Source organism: Amblyraja radiata, chromosome 15 (genome assembly GCF_010909765.2).
Source record: "Amblyraja radiata isolate CabotCenter1 chromosome 15, sAmbRad1.1.pri, whole genome shotgun sequence".
Lineage (NCBI taxonomy): Eukaryota > Metazoa > Chordata > Chondrichthyes > Rajiformes > Rajidae > Amblyraja > Amblyraja radiata.
In genome coordinates, this window is record NC_045970.1 from 20383527 (window position 1) to 20400014 (window position 16488).

The following is a 16488-nucleotide window of genomic DNA, read 5'->3' on the forward strand; positions in this document are numbered from 1 at the left end:
GTTCCTGGCACTGTTTATTCCTATCAAGGCTCGGGATTGATCAGCAGGGCAGGGCAGTGAGGTGCTTTTAAATACAAGAACTGTGAAGGCTTTTGGAGTAAAGGAATCAGGCCCGCAGTGTTGGAAATATTAGGAAAACTGAATTTTTTTTTACTTAACAAATAAACAGAGGTCAAAAGTATTTCATCACTCTGAACTATTTTTATAAGTTGGGCTCATGTTTGAAGATGTAAACATAGGAATTAGGAAGTAGGCCATTAGATCATGGCTATAACCTCAACTCCATGTTTCCACCTACCATCAGTAACTTATCACTGCCGTATTTATGCCTCCCTTAAAATTATTCAGACACTCACCACCCGACTCCCATGAGAAAGAGGGTCCCAAAACCACAACCTAATGAGGGAAAGCAACATTATCACCTCGCTCTTAAGCAAACAACCCCTTATTTTAAACAGGTCCCCATTTCTAGATTCACCCACAAGAGGGAACATCTTCTCCACATCCATCCTGTCTTGACTGCTCATGTTCATGTAAGTTCCAATCAAACCACGTCTATAAACTCCAATAGCGTTTAGAGTTTGGACAAGCCTAGCCTGTCCAACTTTACCTCACCTCATCAGACAACCTGCCTGTTCTGGATATTAGTCTAATAAACCGTCTCTGAAAGGCCTCCAATGTATTTGCAACCTTTCTTAAAGAAGGAGACTGTATAATGATAGGACACAGAACTCAGATGCGATTTTGTCAGTCCGTTGTGTAACTAATAGCCCTGTCCCACAGTACGAGTTCATTCAAAAGCTCTCCCGAGTTTGTCCTGATTCGAACTCGGAGATTTACTGTAATGGCCGCTCGTAGGTACTCGGGGCTCTCGTGGACATTTTTCAACATGTTGAAAAACTTCACGAGTCTTCCCGAGCTTACCGCATTTCCCAAGTAACTGCCGTTAGCTTTACGAGCCGCTAAGAGACGTCCCCGAGCTCCGACGTACCCGCAACGTACATTCTACGTGCTTACCACGAGTTTGATTTTTTTTTAAACTCGGGAGAGCTCTTGAATGAACTCGTACAGTGAGACAGGGCTTTAAAGCAGCATCTGCATAACGTGAATAATCAATTACACGTGCAATCAACAAACATTTTGTTAGCTTTCTTAATTATATACTTTACCTGCATATTAGCCTTCTGCAAAACAAGCACCAGGACATTCAAATCCATCCCATTCTCAGAGTTCTGCAGTTTCTTACCATATAGACGCTTTCCTTTTTTCAGACAAAGTCATGTTTTTGTACATTATACTCCACTTACTAAATCTTTGACCACTCACTTAATGTATCCATGTTGTTTATGTAGCCTCATTATGTCTTCTTTACAATTCACTTCCTTGGCTATCTGTGTGTCATGATTTAGTAATCACACCTCTGGACTCTTCATCCAAGTCTTGTATATAACTTGCAGAAAGTTTAGGGTCAGCACCGATCCCTATGACACACCCCTTGTTATATCTTTCCAAATACCCACATTCCCTGTCCCCTGTTAGCAAGCCACCCTTTTATCCAAAGATAGACACAAAATGCTGACGAAGGACTGAAGAAAGGTCTCGACCCGAAACGTCACCCATTCCTTCTCTCCAGAGATGCTACCTGTCCCGCTGAGTCACTCCAGCATTTTGTGTCTATCTTCGGTTTATACCAGCATCTGCAGATCCTTCCTGCCATTTTATCTAATATGTTTTCATTTTTCATAATAACATTTAATATGGTTTGTTTATTTTAAGATAGTTTAATGTTATTTTGTAAAGAGGAATTTGGGTTTCTTATAATACAATGTATTAATGTCATTTGGCATAGGGCTAAAGCAGTCTGAAATTATTTTGTTAAAGATGGTACTCAAGCATTGTTCAATGGATATGGAAGTGACTCCCCCACTGCCAACACTATATTGACTGAGCTAGGGGCTAATCATCCGGAACAAATATTAGCATTGTTGGTGGTCTACAATAGTTTGTTTAATAATTTGTTTTGTTTTTGTCAATTTGCTTCTGTTGTCTGTGAATGTGTCACTAATTTGCACCAGATCCCTCAGTCTAAAACGAGAGCAACTCGTTATCCATATGAATGGATACTTGCTTTACACAAATAACTAGCTGGAGTATCTGTTCAGCAACAGTGCCAGACTTCAAAAAAAAAAGCAAATAGTAGTAGCAAATGATCTTGTAGAATGGTGTTCTCTGCAAAGAAAAGATTAGCAAGATATAGTGCTATGATTTTGGTGTTATCCTTGTATAGTTTGTTTAAAAAATAAGCAAAATAAGGGAAGATAGACACAAAATGCTGGAGGAACTCAGCGGGACAGGCAGCATCTCTGGAGAGAAGGAATGGGTGACGTTTCGGGTCGAGGCCCTTCTTCAGACCCGAAAGCTCACCCATTTCTTCTCTCCAGTGATGCTGCCTGTCCCGCTGAGTTACTCCCGCATTTTGTATCTATCTTTGGTTTAAACCAGCAGTTCCTTCCTGCAGCAAAATAAGGGACATGCAGAGCAGAAAATAAAATTGGTTAGAGAATATGCATGGTGTTGGAGAAAAACTTGCAAGGTGGGTGGTGGGGAAGGGTTAACTTTGGTCCTCCTAACAAACAACAACTGGGATTAGCGAGGAATGAGATTCTGCTACGATGCTCTGGCAAGGGTGCATTTGAACATTCAAATCATAGACGGTACAGACCAAGTAACATTGTGACAAGGAGATTAACCGTTTAAGTACATAGTTGTGAGACTAGTGTGGGAGATGGCACATTATTAGCCCTATTTATCATTGGTGACAAATACGAGAGATGGGGGGAGAAAGCAGGCACAGGTGCTGGCTGACTTGCTCAGTTCCTCCAGCATTTAATTTTTTTTGCTCTCGAAAAAAGTATCTGTTTGGATAAAATTAAACAGGTTTGTCAGAAAAGGTGATGGGGTATCGGTGACCATGCCATAAAGTGAAAAATTGTGACATTTAAAATTAGCAGTGGTATATCTGAATGTGTGGAACATTTTAGTTTAGATCAGTGTGGAAACAGGCCCTTCAGCCCACTGAGTCCATGCCTACCAACAATCACCCGTACAGTCGTTCTATCCTACACACTGGGAACAATTTACAAAAGCCAATTAGCCTACAAACCCAAGCGTCGTTGGAATGTAGGAGGAAACCAGAGGACCCAGAGAAAACCCACGCTGTCCCAGAGAAAATGTACAAACTCCATACAGACAGCACCTGTAGCACCGGGTCTCTGGTGCAGTACGGCAGCAACTCTACCGCTGCACCACTATGCCCCACTATATGTGTATATCAAGGTAGATGAATTAATGGTGTAACTAGAGATGTGGGCTTGAGATAACAATCATTCTAATGATATGGTTGCAAGGCAATCAAAGCTGGGACAGTAATCATAGTGCAGGACAAAGTATATATCATCAGATTAAAGGAGCATGAAACAAGGATAAGCAATAATCATTGGAGACCTTAATCTTCATAAAGAGTGTGCAAACCAAATTAATAAAAGTAGGACAAATCATGCAATACCTCTGAGACCATTTTCTGTGCACAGATGTCGAGGAATCATCTAGGGAACTGCGCATTTTATGTAATGAAGCAGGATTGATTAGTAATCTTACAGTAATGGATCCTCTGGAGAAGCGAGTTTATAATATAAAATTTCTTATTAAACTTCAGCCTGAAACAAAGTGAAGACAAGCAGGCCAGGTTGTCTGAGGTAAGCTGGGAAATTAGATTCAAAGACACAATAGTAGATAGGTAATGGCAAATGATAAACGGAATAATTTGTAATTCTCTTGAATATATACTTTGTGGATTGTAGAAGTACACTCATGGATTGTATTGCCCTGGTGGTGCTGTCAGCTATATTGCGATTCTACACAGGACGGTGGTCTCGCTTCAGTGCGTTAGTGCAAAGCACATGGGAGGTCAGATGCAGGCACATCTGATCTCACGTTCCACCCCTCAGCTCATCGTTGAATCTGCAATCAATACATGAGGGCCGGGATATACACTTTGAATCTTTATGCCAACCCTGGCTGGAGCATCCTGGGTCATGACCCTTCCTTAAAAGGAAGTTTACTTGCATTTCTCTGTAATTTCTATGTAGTTAAGTTTCACATATTTTTGAAATTTTAGAATTAAAAAAAAAAATGAAGTATCAGCTTTTTAAATAGCTGGTTATTGGAGACGTAAAAGTTGTGAAACATGCCTTTGGCAATTTAAGCTGTTGATAGTTGTCAGGTCATTGCTGGAGGTGTGCTCCTCAGAAATGGAGGAACAGCTGCTCCAGCCTGCCACTTGGTGAGGTATTTATTAGACCTTCTCTTGTGCAAACAGCCCAGCACATGTAGCAATTCAACAACTCTTCCAGTGCCCTTGGAGGACTACTTAACAGAAAGTGCCACAGCTAAATATAGCCTAACATCATAAAATCAGCTTAAAATGATGGATGTAGAAAAACGTATACAGTATATCCCTGCACAACAAACCAGTCGCTGAGGAACAAACAGTCCACAAATATAATGAAAATATCAAAGATGCTGGAGATATGAATAATAAAAATGCAGAGTTTATTTTTCCACTGCCTGACACCTGCTAAGTGTTTCTAGCAATTTCTGTCTTTTATCATTAATATAGAGGATGTGTAGCTTCATAGCTTCTCTAGCTACATTTTCTTTTAACTTTCATAGCATTCGTTCTTTCTTTTCCTCTCTTGGTCTCTATTTTCCTATCTCTGCTCCTCCAGTTAAGCTAAATTTAATCTCTCCCATATGTGGTACTTTGACCAATACCCATCACTGCGCTTTGGTCTTCCTGATACTGACAATTTCTTAAGACTTTTTCCACTCCTAAAATCTCTTCCTCCTCCATTTTACAGACAGTGATCGCTTTCCAGCTCCCCCTTGCCCCATTTTTGATGACTGGAGTTTTATGCCATCAACACCACATAGTTTAGAATTTTGGCTCCAAGGCCCTTTGCTTTTCTAGCCCCCTCTTCAGATCTAAGATCCTTCTTAACTAGAAATAAATGATCACATAAAAAACAAACCACTTTGTCCAAAAACTCTATGTTGCTGTTTATATTCTATATGAACAACGAACACGATCTCATGTTCCCCACCCAGTCACCGCCTTCTCCTTCAGTGATCGGTATAACGTAGCCAAAGCTGACATAGGCACTACACCATGCACTCACAGTGGGCAATGTCACAATTCCTCATCTATAAAATAATCACATCATCATAAGTGTGCTACATTTAATCTTGTGATCTACAACAAACACTTAGTCCGTTAAACACTCAAAAAGTCTGTTTCTATCTATTCTTCATATCATAACGTTATTTCCAATACCTCTATCAAATCATAGAAACATAGAAAATAGGTGCAGGAGTAGGCCATTCGGCCCTTCGAGCCTGCACCGCCATTCAATATGATCATGGCTGATCATCCAACTCAGTATGCTATACCTGCCTTCTCTGCATACCCCCTGATCCCTTTAGCCACAAGGGCCACATCTAACTCCCTCTTAAATATAGCTTTTAATCTCCAGAAAAATGCTTTTATACATATAAATATATTTCCTTACCCAGGGCAACATCATGATGCTTCCTTTATTGGCTCAATGCTAAACACTTTATTGAATATTTATGTTATTACCACAATTTTCTATTTTAAACATGCTCTGTAAATATAATGCATTTTCTGTTTCAGTAACACAGTTCAGATGGTTAGTAATAGATGCACATGGAGAAATCAGAAATTCAATTTTCTGTTCACTGACTGGAAATACCCAACTTCAGGTGCATCCTGAATCAGTTTGAAGAAAGGTCCCAAACCAAAATGTTGCTTTTCCTTGTTCTCCTCAGATGCTGACTGACCCGCTGAGTTACACCAGCACTCTTCACCACCTGTCTTCTTCAGGTGTGCTACTGTTAACCACAGCAATCCGTTTCCCATTCCATGTTTATAGTCACTGTATGTTCATTGCAAGTACAGATTCCTGTTGCTAATAGATTGTTCTTTAAAGCCTTTAAATTGATTCTGAATGTTCCCATTTCCATTATCTAACATGTAAACACGCACACAAAAAGCCACACAAAACATTAAAGATATTGACTTTAACGTTGCTGTTGGCTTTTAATTGGCTCCAATACACTTTTAAAGAAAAATACAATCTATTTTTCTTCTCACTTTCCCATTCCTTGAGGTAGTGACTCCAGTGAAGATGTTGGCAAACCTGCTGAGTCTGAACCGGGTGGTCATTTTACCTCTTAGATTCACTAGGGTGAGTGACAGCAAGTTATGGGAACTTGACCTTGCCTACACGCATGAGAATATCTCAAGTGAACAGCAGCTTTCCTTTCTTACTCCAAGGCCAGAAGGTCACTCTGACCAGAATGAGAGCAGATAATTCAGCAGAACCAGGAATACTGATTTATCTGGACTATTTGGTTCCATTCCTTTAGCAGGCATCCACTGTTAGATTGTGAGATTAAAAGTACTGTCTGATTTAATGCAGATAAATAAACTGCAGATGTGAGAAAACTGATATGAAAAGGGTCTCGGACCTGAGATATTAACTATTATTCCTTCCACCAGATGCTGCCTGATGCTGTTTTCCAGCATCATTTGGCCATATTATCTGAATTAATATTGTAAACCCTAATTTTAATGGACCCCTTTATAACGGATTTCAGATATAGTGGACAGACCTTCCGACCCACTGACCCACCCATGTCTCGCACCGCCTACCTACCCCTGGTTCTGACATCATCCCCGAAGATGCATCACCGAGCCCTCCTTCATCCACTGCACGGTCCTGTGACACAGCTGTTGTTGTAGCTCATGTTGTCGCCCTTGTGGACGGCACTTTCTTCAGGCCGCTAAAAGCGATGGGACAGCCCCGGTCACCATGGGGCTTCCTCCCCTCTCACCAGCCACTGCTTCTTGTTGCCGGCAGTGGTTTTATCCACTCCCCACTTGACCGCTTCCTTCGCTGTCGCCCTGTCCATTCAGCCACATACAATGATAATACCTTACTCGCTTGCAGTGGACAATCGGCAATAACAGACAGTGGTTTGGGTCAGGACCTTTCTGCAGACTGAGTGGGGGGTAGAAAGCTGGAAAAGAGAGAGGGGGGTGGGCAAAGCCTGGCAAGTGATAGATAGATAGATACCGATGAGGGGGATGTTTGGCAGATGAGTGGAGTAGGTAGTAGAGACATGATGAAAAGATGACAAAGGGGTGTCGAATAAGGAAATAAAATAAAGAATAGGAGCGAAATGTAAAGCCAGATGGAGGGATATTGGTGGAAGGCGGACAGGGGTGAAGGGAAAGTGGGAGGGGAACGCAAGGAGGAGGAGAAAGGAACAGGGGAATGTGAGCGGTGGGAGAAATGTGTGCGTGCCAGTGGGGGAGCAACAGCAAATGAGAACTGGACCAGGAACCAAACGTCTGGGCATCACAACAAGGGAAGCAGCAGAACATTGCAAAACTGTTCAATTCATATTTCCTACAGTGCTGTCCTCATCTATTCAATGTAGTCTATAAGTAGTCTAGAGGATTTTTTATTCACTTTTGCTTAACTGTATGAGACTAACCTCTGTAGCTCTGCTAAATTCCAGCCTACATATATACGACAGATGTACGCAGTATCTGACAGATTGGAAGAGTGTAAATATCCCCTGAGGAACATTCTTTCTTCAGAGGTCGAAGCATTTACCACTTAACACTGTTAGTTACAAACTGCAGCTACAACTGCAAGCAGCAACCTGCCAGTTCTACTTTCAAGTGACAGTGATGGATAGTAATGCTTTCGAAGACTAGCAGGGAGACTGGAGTCGATGCAATATTATATTGCATTTCTGTTGCCATTACATTCTGCCTCAATAACAAATATAGAATTAACAGAACTGTGGTGTTTAAATATTGATACCGAGCTAACCACTTGCTAAACATTATTCTCAGCGGTGCATTTTATATGTTGTAACTAATACAATAAACATCTGCAGTTCTTCAGTCTGTTTATGGCACTATTTTTATATTTCCTGGCAGCACAACTGTGTTGGGGCTTACGGGCAAGATTGTGCTCTGCAGGGGGCTTTCTTACAGGAGGCAGGAATGACTGGAAGCCCGGCCACTGTAGCCTGCAGAGTTGAGAGCAGGGATGGCTCTGGGAACAAACCCCCTCCAGCTGCCCAGTTAGCGAAAGCTGGAATAATATTAGAATGTTTATCCAGGGTATGATGGTGAATGGATAGGGTGGGAAATTTTCAGCTACTTTCCCACCAATTATCATAGGCAATTAGAATGATTTTTTAAAAAAAGTTATGCCAGAGTTTGCAGATTCGTTTTCTCAAACAAAATTTTACAAACTTTTCTCCAATGGGAAAGAAAGACATCTCATCATTGCACAGGCTTTGGCTAGGGAGTCAATAAGTGTGACATCACACAGAACCAGGCCCTTCAACCCACTGAGCCCATACCAATCACAATCCACAAAAAAATCAGTTTTGGTCCCCTAATTTGAGGAAGGACATTCTTGCTATTGAGGGAGTGCAGCGTAGGTTCACCAGGTTAATTTCTGGGATGGCGGGACTGGCATATAATGAAAGAATGGATCGACTGCGCTTATATTCACTGGAATTTAGAAGGATGAGAGGGTATCTTATAGAAAAATATACAATTCTTAATGGGCCTGTCCCACTTAGACGATTTTTCAGGCTACTGGAACGGCGACTGTCAGAGTGGAACACACACACACACACACACACACACATCGCTTCCTTCACCAGCCCGTTATGCAGGCGGGGGACAGGGCAAGCGGGGGGAGCGCTGTCTGAATGAAATTCACATGGTGCAAAGCCAATGTCTTACAGACACACACCGTGATGAACAGGAAGGTTGGCGCTGTAATTAAGACGGTGAAAGCACAGTGTACGTGAAGGGTCACGTAAGTCCTTTAAAGGGGGGGGGGGGGAGGAGAAGGAGTGGAGGCAACTTTTAAGAAGCCAGAGATACATGGCTGTGAAGTTCGGCGACATTAACATTACCGGTCGGTTATCCTTGGGTCTGAAAACTACTGCTAACGTTTTTTCCCCCAATGAGCCAATGAAATTCGCTGGTCAGCACCAGCAACAACCTACGAAGACCTACGACAACATTCAACCTCCTGGCAACCCACTAACACTGCACCTGCGGCACGAGAATTATCGCTACTATCCATGGCGGCTTCATTCTGGTTGTCAATAATTTGTTTTAACATGTAGACATATTCGCGGCGACCATAATGAGGCCGCTACTAGTTCCCAGAATGCGGGAACTCCTCACGACCATGAAGGCGACTACCCGGCAACCACGCGTGAACATCTGGCGACCATGTGGTGACTGCATAGTCTCCTGCAGTCGCCTAATAAGTCGCCTAAGTGGGACAGGCACATAAGGAATTGGACAGGCTAGATGCAGGAAAAATGTTCCTGATGTTGGGGAGTCCAGAACCAGGGGTCGCAGTTTAAGAATAAGGGGTAGGCCATTTAGGACTGAGATAAGGAAAAACATTTTCATCCAGAGTTGTGAATCTGGAATTCTCTGCCACAGAAGGCAGTGGAGGCCAATTCACTGGATGTTTTCAAGAGAGAGTTAGATTTAGCTCTGAGGGCTAACGGAATCAAAGGATGCGGGGTGTAAGCGGGAACAGGGTACTGATTTTGGATGATCAGCCATGATCATATTCAATGGCGGTGCTGGCTCAAAGGGCCGAATGGCCTACTCCTGTACCTATTTTCTATGTTCCTATGAATGGCGGTGCTGGCTCGAAGGGCTGAATGGCCTACTCTTGCACCTACTCTCTATGTTTCTATGTTGATTTTTACATTCATCTGCACTCTGGGGATAAATTACCATGGATAATGACTGTATCAACCTGCACATCTTTGGGATATGTAAGGAAATTGGTGCACCTGCGGCCCATGCAATCACAAAAAAATATGCAAACTCCATTTAGATAGCACCCGAGGTCAGCATTGAAGCTGGGCTTGTACAGCACCTGTACCTGGACATGTACCTAACAGTTTCTTAAATGTTGGGATAGTCCCTGCCTCAACTACCTCCCCTGGCAGCTCGTTCCATACACCCACCACCAAAAGGTTGGTTAAACTTCTAGGAGAAATTTGAATAATGATGTTATCTAAGGTTCTAACATTTCTATTTATACGTTATATTCCTGAATTAACATTGATAATTACTCTGGCCAAGTAAGCCATTCATGCAATAACATTATACCTTTCTGCAAGAGTTAGTTAGAGGTTAACCTCGGCCAAAAGTGTGAATTACTCAAAAATCTGTCTCTAATTGGAGGTGTTGAACCCCTCAAAAGGAATGAATGTTGAAGCCTTACACAGAATCTTGTTACTACTGTATTTCATGTTTAGTGCTACTGAACTCCTAAGCAGATGAGTTTACACAACTGGATTATATTATAAATCTGATGGTAGGAACGTCTATCCAGTCAAATTATATTATACATGAGTACAAGCAGCATCACTGGAGAACATGGATCAGTGACATTTTGGTCAGGATCCTTCTTCAGTCTGAAGGGGCCCGACTCGAATTGTCACCTCTCCATGTGTATAGGGAGAATGTATAGGGAGTACAATAAGGGGCTGAGAATGCATCCTTGCATCAGGACCTGGGTGGAAAACAGAATAGATCGCTTGATGTCAATGTCATACAAAAAAATAAATTTAAACCCAGGAGCATAAAACTGGTGCTGATGATGCTGTATAATTTATATACAACATGAAAATAAAGGGCCTAAAAAAGAAAATGATTCAGTGAATTGACCTCATGTAGTTCCTCATGAAAGTCTAGCTTTTGTGTTGTGTTTTTTTTTCATTTTGATTGCTCCACTGATCATGCCAGCTTTAAAAAAAATCTTTTTTTTAAAAGCACATCATCTCAGACCAAGGTGGTTTCAGCCTTGAGACGAGTTGCGTGTCCCAATTCTCCACACACTCTTTACAGTCCTTGCCCCAGTCCAGTTATTCTCTACCTCCAGCTTTAATATCCCATCCAGTCTCATTCCAGTGTGAATTGCAGGGGCTTCTCCACGACCCTGTCTGACCTCTGGGCCCTCTATGACCTCAGACCAGCCGCTGCTGATCTGTGAGCCTGTTCTGGCCACTGCCTCTGGGACCTTTCCCCAGCTGGTGCCCCCTCCTCCAAGGGCAATCGTGCCACAGTTTGCAGTCAGGCTTTTGTTTTTGGCTTTTGACAACATGTACTGCCCAAAGAACACACAGTTCTCTGTGCATGTGACCTAAAAAATGCGCCAATAAAGACACTCGATTTTTTTTTTTGTGGGACTTTTATTGCAATCCATATTTGCCATTTTGTTGAAGCCGCTGGTGGATGAACAGACTGCGGTGTAATTAGACATTTGTAGCAGCTTCCCCGCTGTTCCAGTGCCCTGATGTGTTCTGCTCTTCCTTGCGCAGGGATCGCCGTGTGTAACATCCCAGCGGCAGCCGTGGAGGAGACGGCCGATTCCACCCTCTGTCACATTCTCAACCTCTACCGAAGGAACACGTGGCTGTACCAGGCACTGCGCGAGGGGACCCGGGTACAGAGCGTCGAGCAGATCCGAGAGGTGGCGTCAGGAGCGGCCAGGATCCGGGGGGAAACACTCGGACTCATCGGTTTTGGTAAGCTCTCTACAACAGGGCAGAAAGATTGCTTCCTGCTTCGACACTTGACACAAATTAACCTGGTGTAAATGTGTTGGAAATGCTTTCCATTATTTGGTTGAAAATTGGAATACAGTTTAATCTCTTGCAGACGAGCTAATTAACTTTTAGGCTTGCACTTTCAATTGGAATATGAAAGAATTGTCCAGGTCGACTCAAACTTGTCCCATGAACAATCTACTTCCATGGGGTTAGGTTTAGCTGGATTACTGTCACGTGTACCAAGGTACAGTGCAAAGCTTTGTTTTGCATGCTATCCAATCAGATCCGACAATACTAGATACTAATACAATCATGTCAAACTCAAGTACTACAGACAGAGCAAAGAGGAATATACGGAATGCAGAATACAACATTCCAGCATTTTAGCGCACCAGTTTCATAGACAAACATACAGTACGTAGCTTATAGAAGCGCCATTCAGAAGCCTATAACAGAGGGGAATTGAGTCTGGTGGTGTGAGCTTTCAAGCTTCTGTATCTTCTGCCCAACAAGAGTGGTGAGAAGAAGCAATGACCAGGATGGACCAGTCTTTGATTATATTTTGTTTGCTTTTTCAAGGCAGCGTGAAGTGGAGATGGTTGATGGCAGGGTGTCTGGTCTGTGTAATGGACTGGGCTACATCTATAACTCGCTCACAATTACTTGTGGTCTTTTTTAAACTTTAGTTAAGAGATAGTTAAGAGATACAGCGCAGACACTATCAATAGACAATAGGTGCTGGAGTAGGCCATTCGGCCCTTCGAGCCAGCACCGCCATTCAATGTGATCATGGCTGATCATCCACAATCAGTACCCCGTTCCTGCCTTCTCCCCATATCCCTAGACTCCGCTATCTTTAAGAGCTTTATCTAACTCCCTCTTGAAAGCATCCAGAGAACCGGCCTCCACCGCAGAGAATTCAACAGAATCACAACTCTCTGTGTGAAAAGTATTTCCTCGTCTCCGTTCTTGGTTCTTCTTGGTTCTTGGGTCCTCCAAAATATTCAAACTGGAATTTAAACTGGAGGTGGTGAAGGGAGGGATTAAGCCAGAAAGGGTATAAAGAACATATAGAATTTAACATAAAACATCCCCACACAGCAGAATCAAAGTTTCCCACTGTGTGGGAAGGCACCAAAGTCAGTCTCTTCCTCCACTGTTCCCCGTGGTCAGGGCCTCCCCGTGCCCTCCGCAGTTGCAGCTACGGGCGGCCCGATGTCCAGGACCGCTCGCCGGGGTGATACAAGTCCGACATCGGGGCTGCGGGACGTCTTCAGCGGTGTGGACACCAGAGTCGGCCCCCTCCTACCGGAGTCGGTGGCTTCCAAAGTCCGCAGGCCGCGCCGGGTGGAGACTGCTGCTGTAGGCCATCTGCAAGGCGCCCCAGGACTCCACGATGTTGTTCAGCGCCGCCCGCGTTGGAAGCTCTCCGCACCAGAGCTCCACGATGTAGGAGCAGCGGCCCAACGCTCCAGAGCTCCAAACAGCGACCCAGGTAGGCATCGCCCGCTCCGCGGTGACTCCAGCGCTGCGCCGCCGCTGTAGCAGCCCTGGTCCGGTTCCCGGTCCCCGGCAGGAAAGGCCGCTCCGATCCAGCTGGTAGGCCGCGAGGTGGGGGGCGAGGACGCGACTCGGAATAGTCGCGTCCCCGCCAGGAAGAGACTGGGAAACGGTTTCCCCCTTACCCTGCCCCCCTCCCCCACATAGAAAAGTTAAAGTTTCCCCCAACACAAAACTTTAGACTAACTCAAAATAAAAAAAAGATTGAAATAACAGACAGGCTGTAGGTAGAGGCTGCTACAGTGCAGAGCCCCCTCCGTCCGTTCTAAATGGCTTACCCCTTATTCTGAAACTGTGGCCCCTGGTTCTGGACTCCCCCAACATCGGGAACATGTTTCCTGCCTCTAGCGTGTCCAAACCCTTAATATTCTTATATGTTTCAATAAGATCCCCTCGCATCCTTCTAAATTCCAGTGTATACAAGCCCAGCCCTCCATTCTATCAACATATGACAGTCACACCATCCCGGGAATTAACCTTGTGAACCTAAGCCGCAATAGCAAGAATGTCCTTCCTCAAATTTGGAGACCAAAACTGCACACAATACTCCAGGTGTGGTCTCACTAGGGCCCTGTAGAACTGCAGAAGGACCTCTTTGCTCCTATACTCAACTCCTCTTGTTATGAAAGCCAACATGCCATTCGCTTTCTTCACTGCCTGCTGTACCTGCATGCTTACCTTCAGTGACTGATGAACAAGGACCCCCAGATTCTGTTGTACTTCCCCTTTTCCCAACTTGACACCATTTAGATAATAATCTGCCTTCCTGTTTTTGCCACCAAAGTGGATAACCTCACATTTATCCACATTAAACTGCATCTGCTATGCATCTGCCCACTCACCCAACTTGTCCAAGTCACCCCGCATTCTCATAGCATCCTCCTCACAGTTCACACTGCCACCCAGCTTTGTGTCATCTGCAAATTTGCTAATGTTACTTTGAATTCCTTCATCTAAATCATTAATATATATTGTAAATAGCTGCGGTCCCAGCACCGAGCCTTGCGGTACCCCACTAGTCACTGTCTGCCTTTCTGAAAGGCACCCATTAATCCCTACTCTTTGATTCCTGTCTGCCAACTAATTTTCTATCCATGTCAGTACCCTACCCCCAATACCATGTGCTCTAATTTTGCCCATTAATCTCCTGTGTGGGACCTTATCAAATGCTGCACACACTTTACAATTTACAATTATACCAAGCCAATTAATCTGCAAACCTGTACATCTTGAGCTGAGCTGTTCCCAAACCAAGCTGTGAAGCAAGTGACAGTATGTTGTCTAGCGTTCATCTGCAGACGTTTGTAAGAGTCATTGGAGACACAGGTCTCTTCCCAGTCAGCGCTTGTCCCATCTGCTTTGGCTTAAGAGAGGAGCTGCAAGAGCTTCAGATGAGTCTGGTCTAAAAGTTTGGAATAAAAAATGGTCAAAGGTACTTTAGAAACATAGAAACATAGATGCAGGAGTAGGCCATTCGGCCCTTCGAGCCTGCACCACCATTCAATATGATCATGGCTGATCATCCAACTCAGTTTCCTGTACAGGTACCTGCTTTCTCTCCATACCCCCTGATCCCTTTAGCCACAAGGGCCGTGCTGCTTTAACAGAATCGTAAAAAATAAATGGCAATTTACCTTAATCGTTTAACTACTTTGGAACTATGTTTGAAGTGTAAATGGACCCACATTTGGGACTTGATGCTAATATGAGGGAGCAGAGATAAAAGGAAAGATTCAAATAATTTAGTTTTAGGTGGTCTGCCTCAGTCCAAATTCAATAAGGCCCGATCTATAATGAAACAGTGAGAAGCAGTATAGTCACAGGCACTGTTGTTCCCCAGCTTTCCATTGATTAGTTGTGTTTCTATGATTTACATGAAGTATGCTCTAACCAGTGCACACATAGCATAGTACAGCTTTCTGTTTTCCATCTTAATCTTGAGAGATGTCCAAGTTGGCTGCATCCCAAAGTAGCGAGTGATCCAAATGCATTTTGTTCAAAACACCTTGGTTGGTTATATTTTCCAACATTTGTTAAGGTTCTCTGCAAGCTAAGCATGAGGGATTGGCAAGAAGTTGGTGTTTGAGGTTGGAGTTAGGTTTTCATTTTCAACGAAAGAAAAGCTGATGTGTAGTCATTCATATGGTTACAATCTGGCCAAAATTATTTTGTTTGCCTCCCTCTGTAAATTGTTCTTGGAAGTTCATTTGCATCTCTTCCTCTGCAAAACAAAATGGTTTCAATGTAACTGCTTGTCATAAGAAACTGCTCTGAAGGTTCATGAATATAAAGGAAACAAATCTCCAGTCAAGTATTTCCCAGATGTTAATGTCTCCATCTGAAAGCCGCAAATGAGGCAAATTAACTCAGATTCAGTCGTTTCAGTCACCAAAGCTGTCGAAATTTATCACACCGGTAAATGACCCTTCTAATTCTCTTCAGTTTGAGGAATTCCTGGAAGCTCTGTCATGTGACAAGCCATTTGTAATACTTCTAAAAATACTTGACTTATTCTGCTTTTACAGTGGATACAACGGAGAGGGGGGGAGGGAGGAGGGAGGGAGGGAGCGAGGGGGGAGGGGAGAGAGGGGGAAGAGTGGGCAGGGAGGGGGAGAGGGATAGGGGAGGGAGAGGAGTAGGGGAGGGAGAGGGGTAGGGGGAGGGAGGGAGAGAGGCGGGAGGGGAGAGAGAGGAAGGGGTGAGAGGGGAGAGAGAGGGGGGTAGGGAGGAGGGGGGGATGGGGAGAGAGATGAGGGGAGATAGAGGAAGGGGTGAGAGGGGGGGGTAGGAGGGCAGAGAGGGAGCAGCGGGGGAGAGGGAGGGGGGAAGAGTTTGAGGGGTTGGGGAGTCCCTCCCGCCATAACTCCTCTCCCCTCCCGACCTCCCTCTTATTCCTCTATCCCCACCTCCCCCACTCCTCACCTCCCCCACTGTCCACCTCTCCCTCTATTCCCCACTCCCTATCTCCCCCGCTCCTCTCCCTCTATTCCCCTCTTTTCACATTTTAAATTGAAATGTGACTTTCCTCATAACAGTTTTAGTGCCCTTGCTGTTTCTTGACCTCTTTTGATCACAGTAGCTTGGAGAGAGATTGCACAGAAATGAAGTCCCTGGGGCCCTTGTGTCAATTAGTGGTTTTGAAGTGAACGGCTACAAGCCAGA

General features: G+C 44.0%; 1 protein-coding gene across 7 annotated transcripts in view; it reads left to right on the forward strand.

Annotated features, from left to right (window-relative positions):
• The window catches only part of ctbp2 (C-terminal binding protein 2), a 272992-nt gene that overhangs the window by 234760 nt on the left and 21744 nt on the right, over positions 1 to 16488 (forward strand). For all 7 annotated transcript variants that reach the window (XM_033033717.1, XM_033033718.1, XM_033033720.1 and 4 more), the window contains one exon: positions 11536 to 11742. In XM_033033717.1, coding sequence (XP_032889608.1) covers positions 11536 to 11742 — 207 coding nt within the window. The remainder of the gene's footprint in view (positions 1 to 11535; positions 11743 to 16488) is intronic.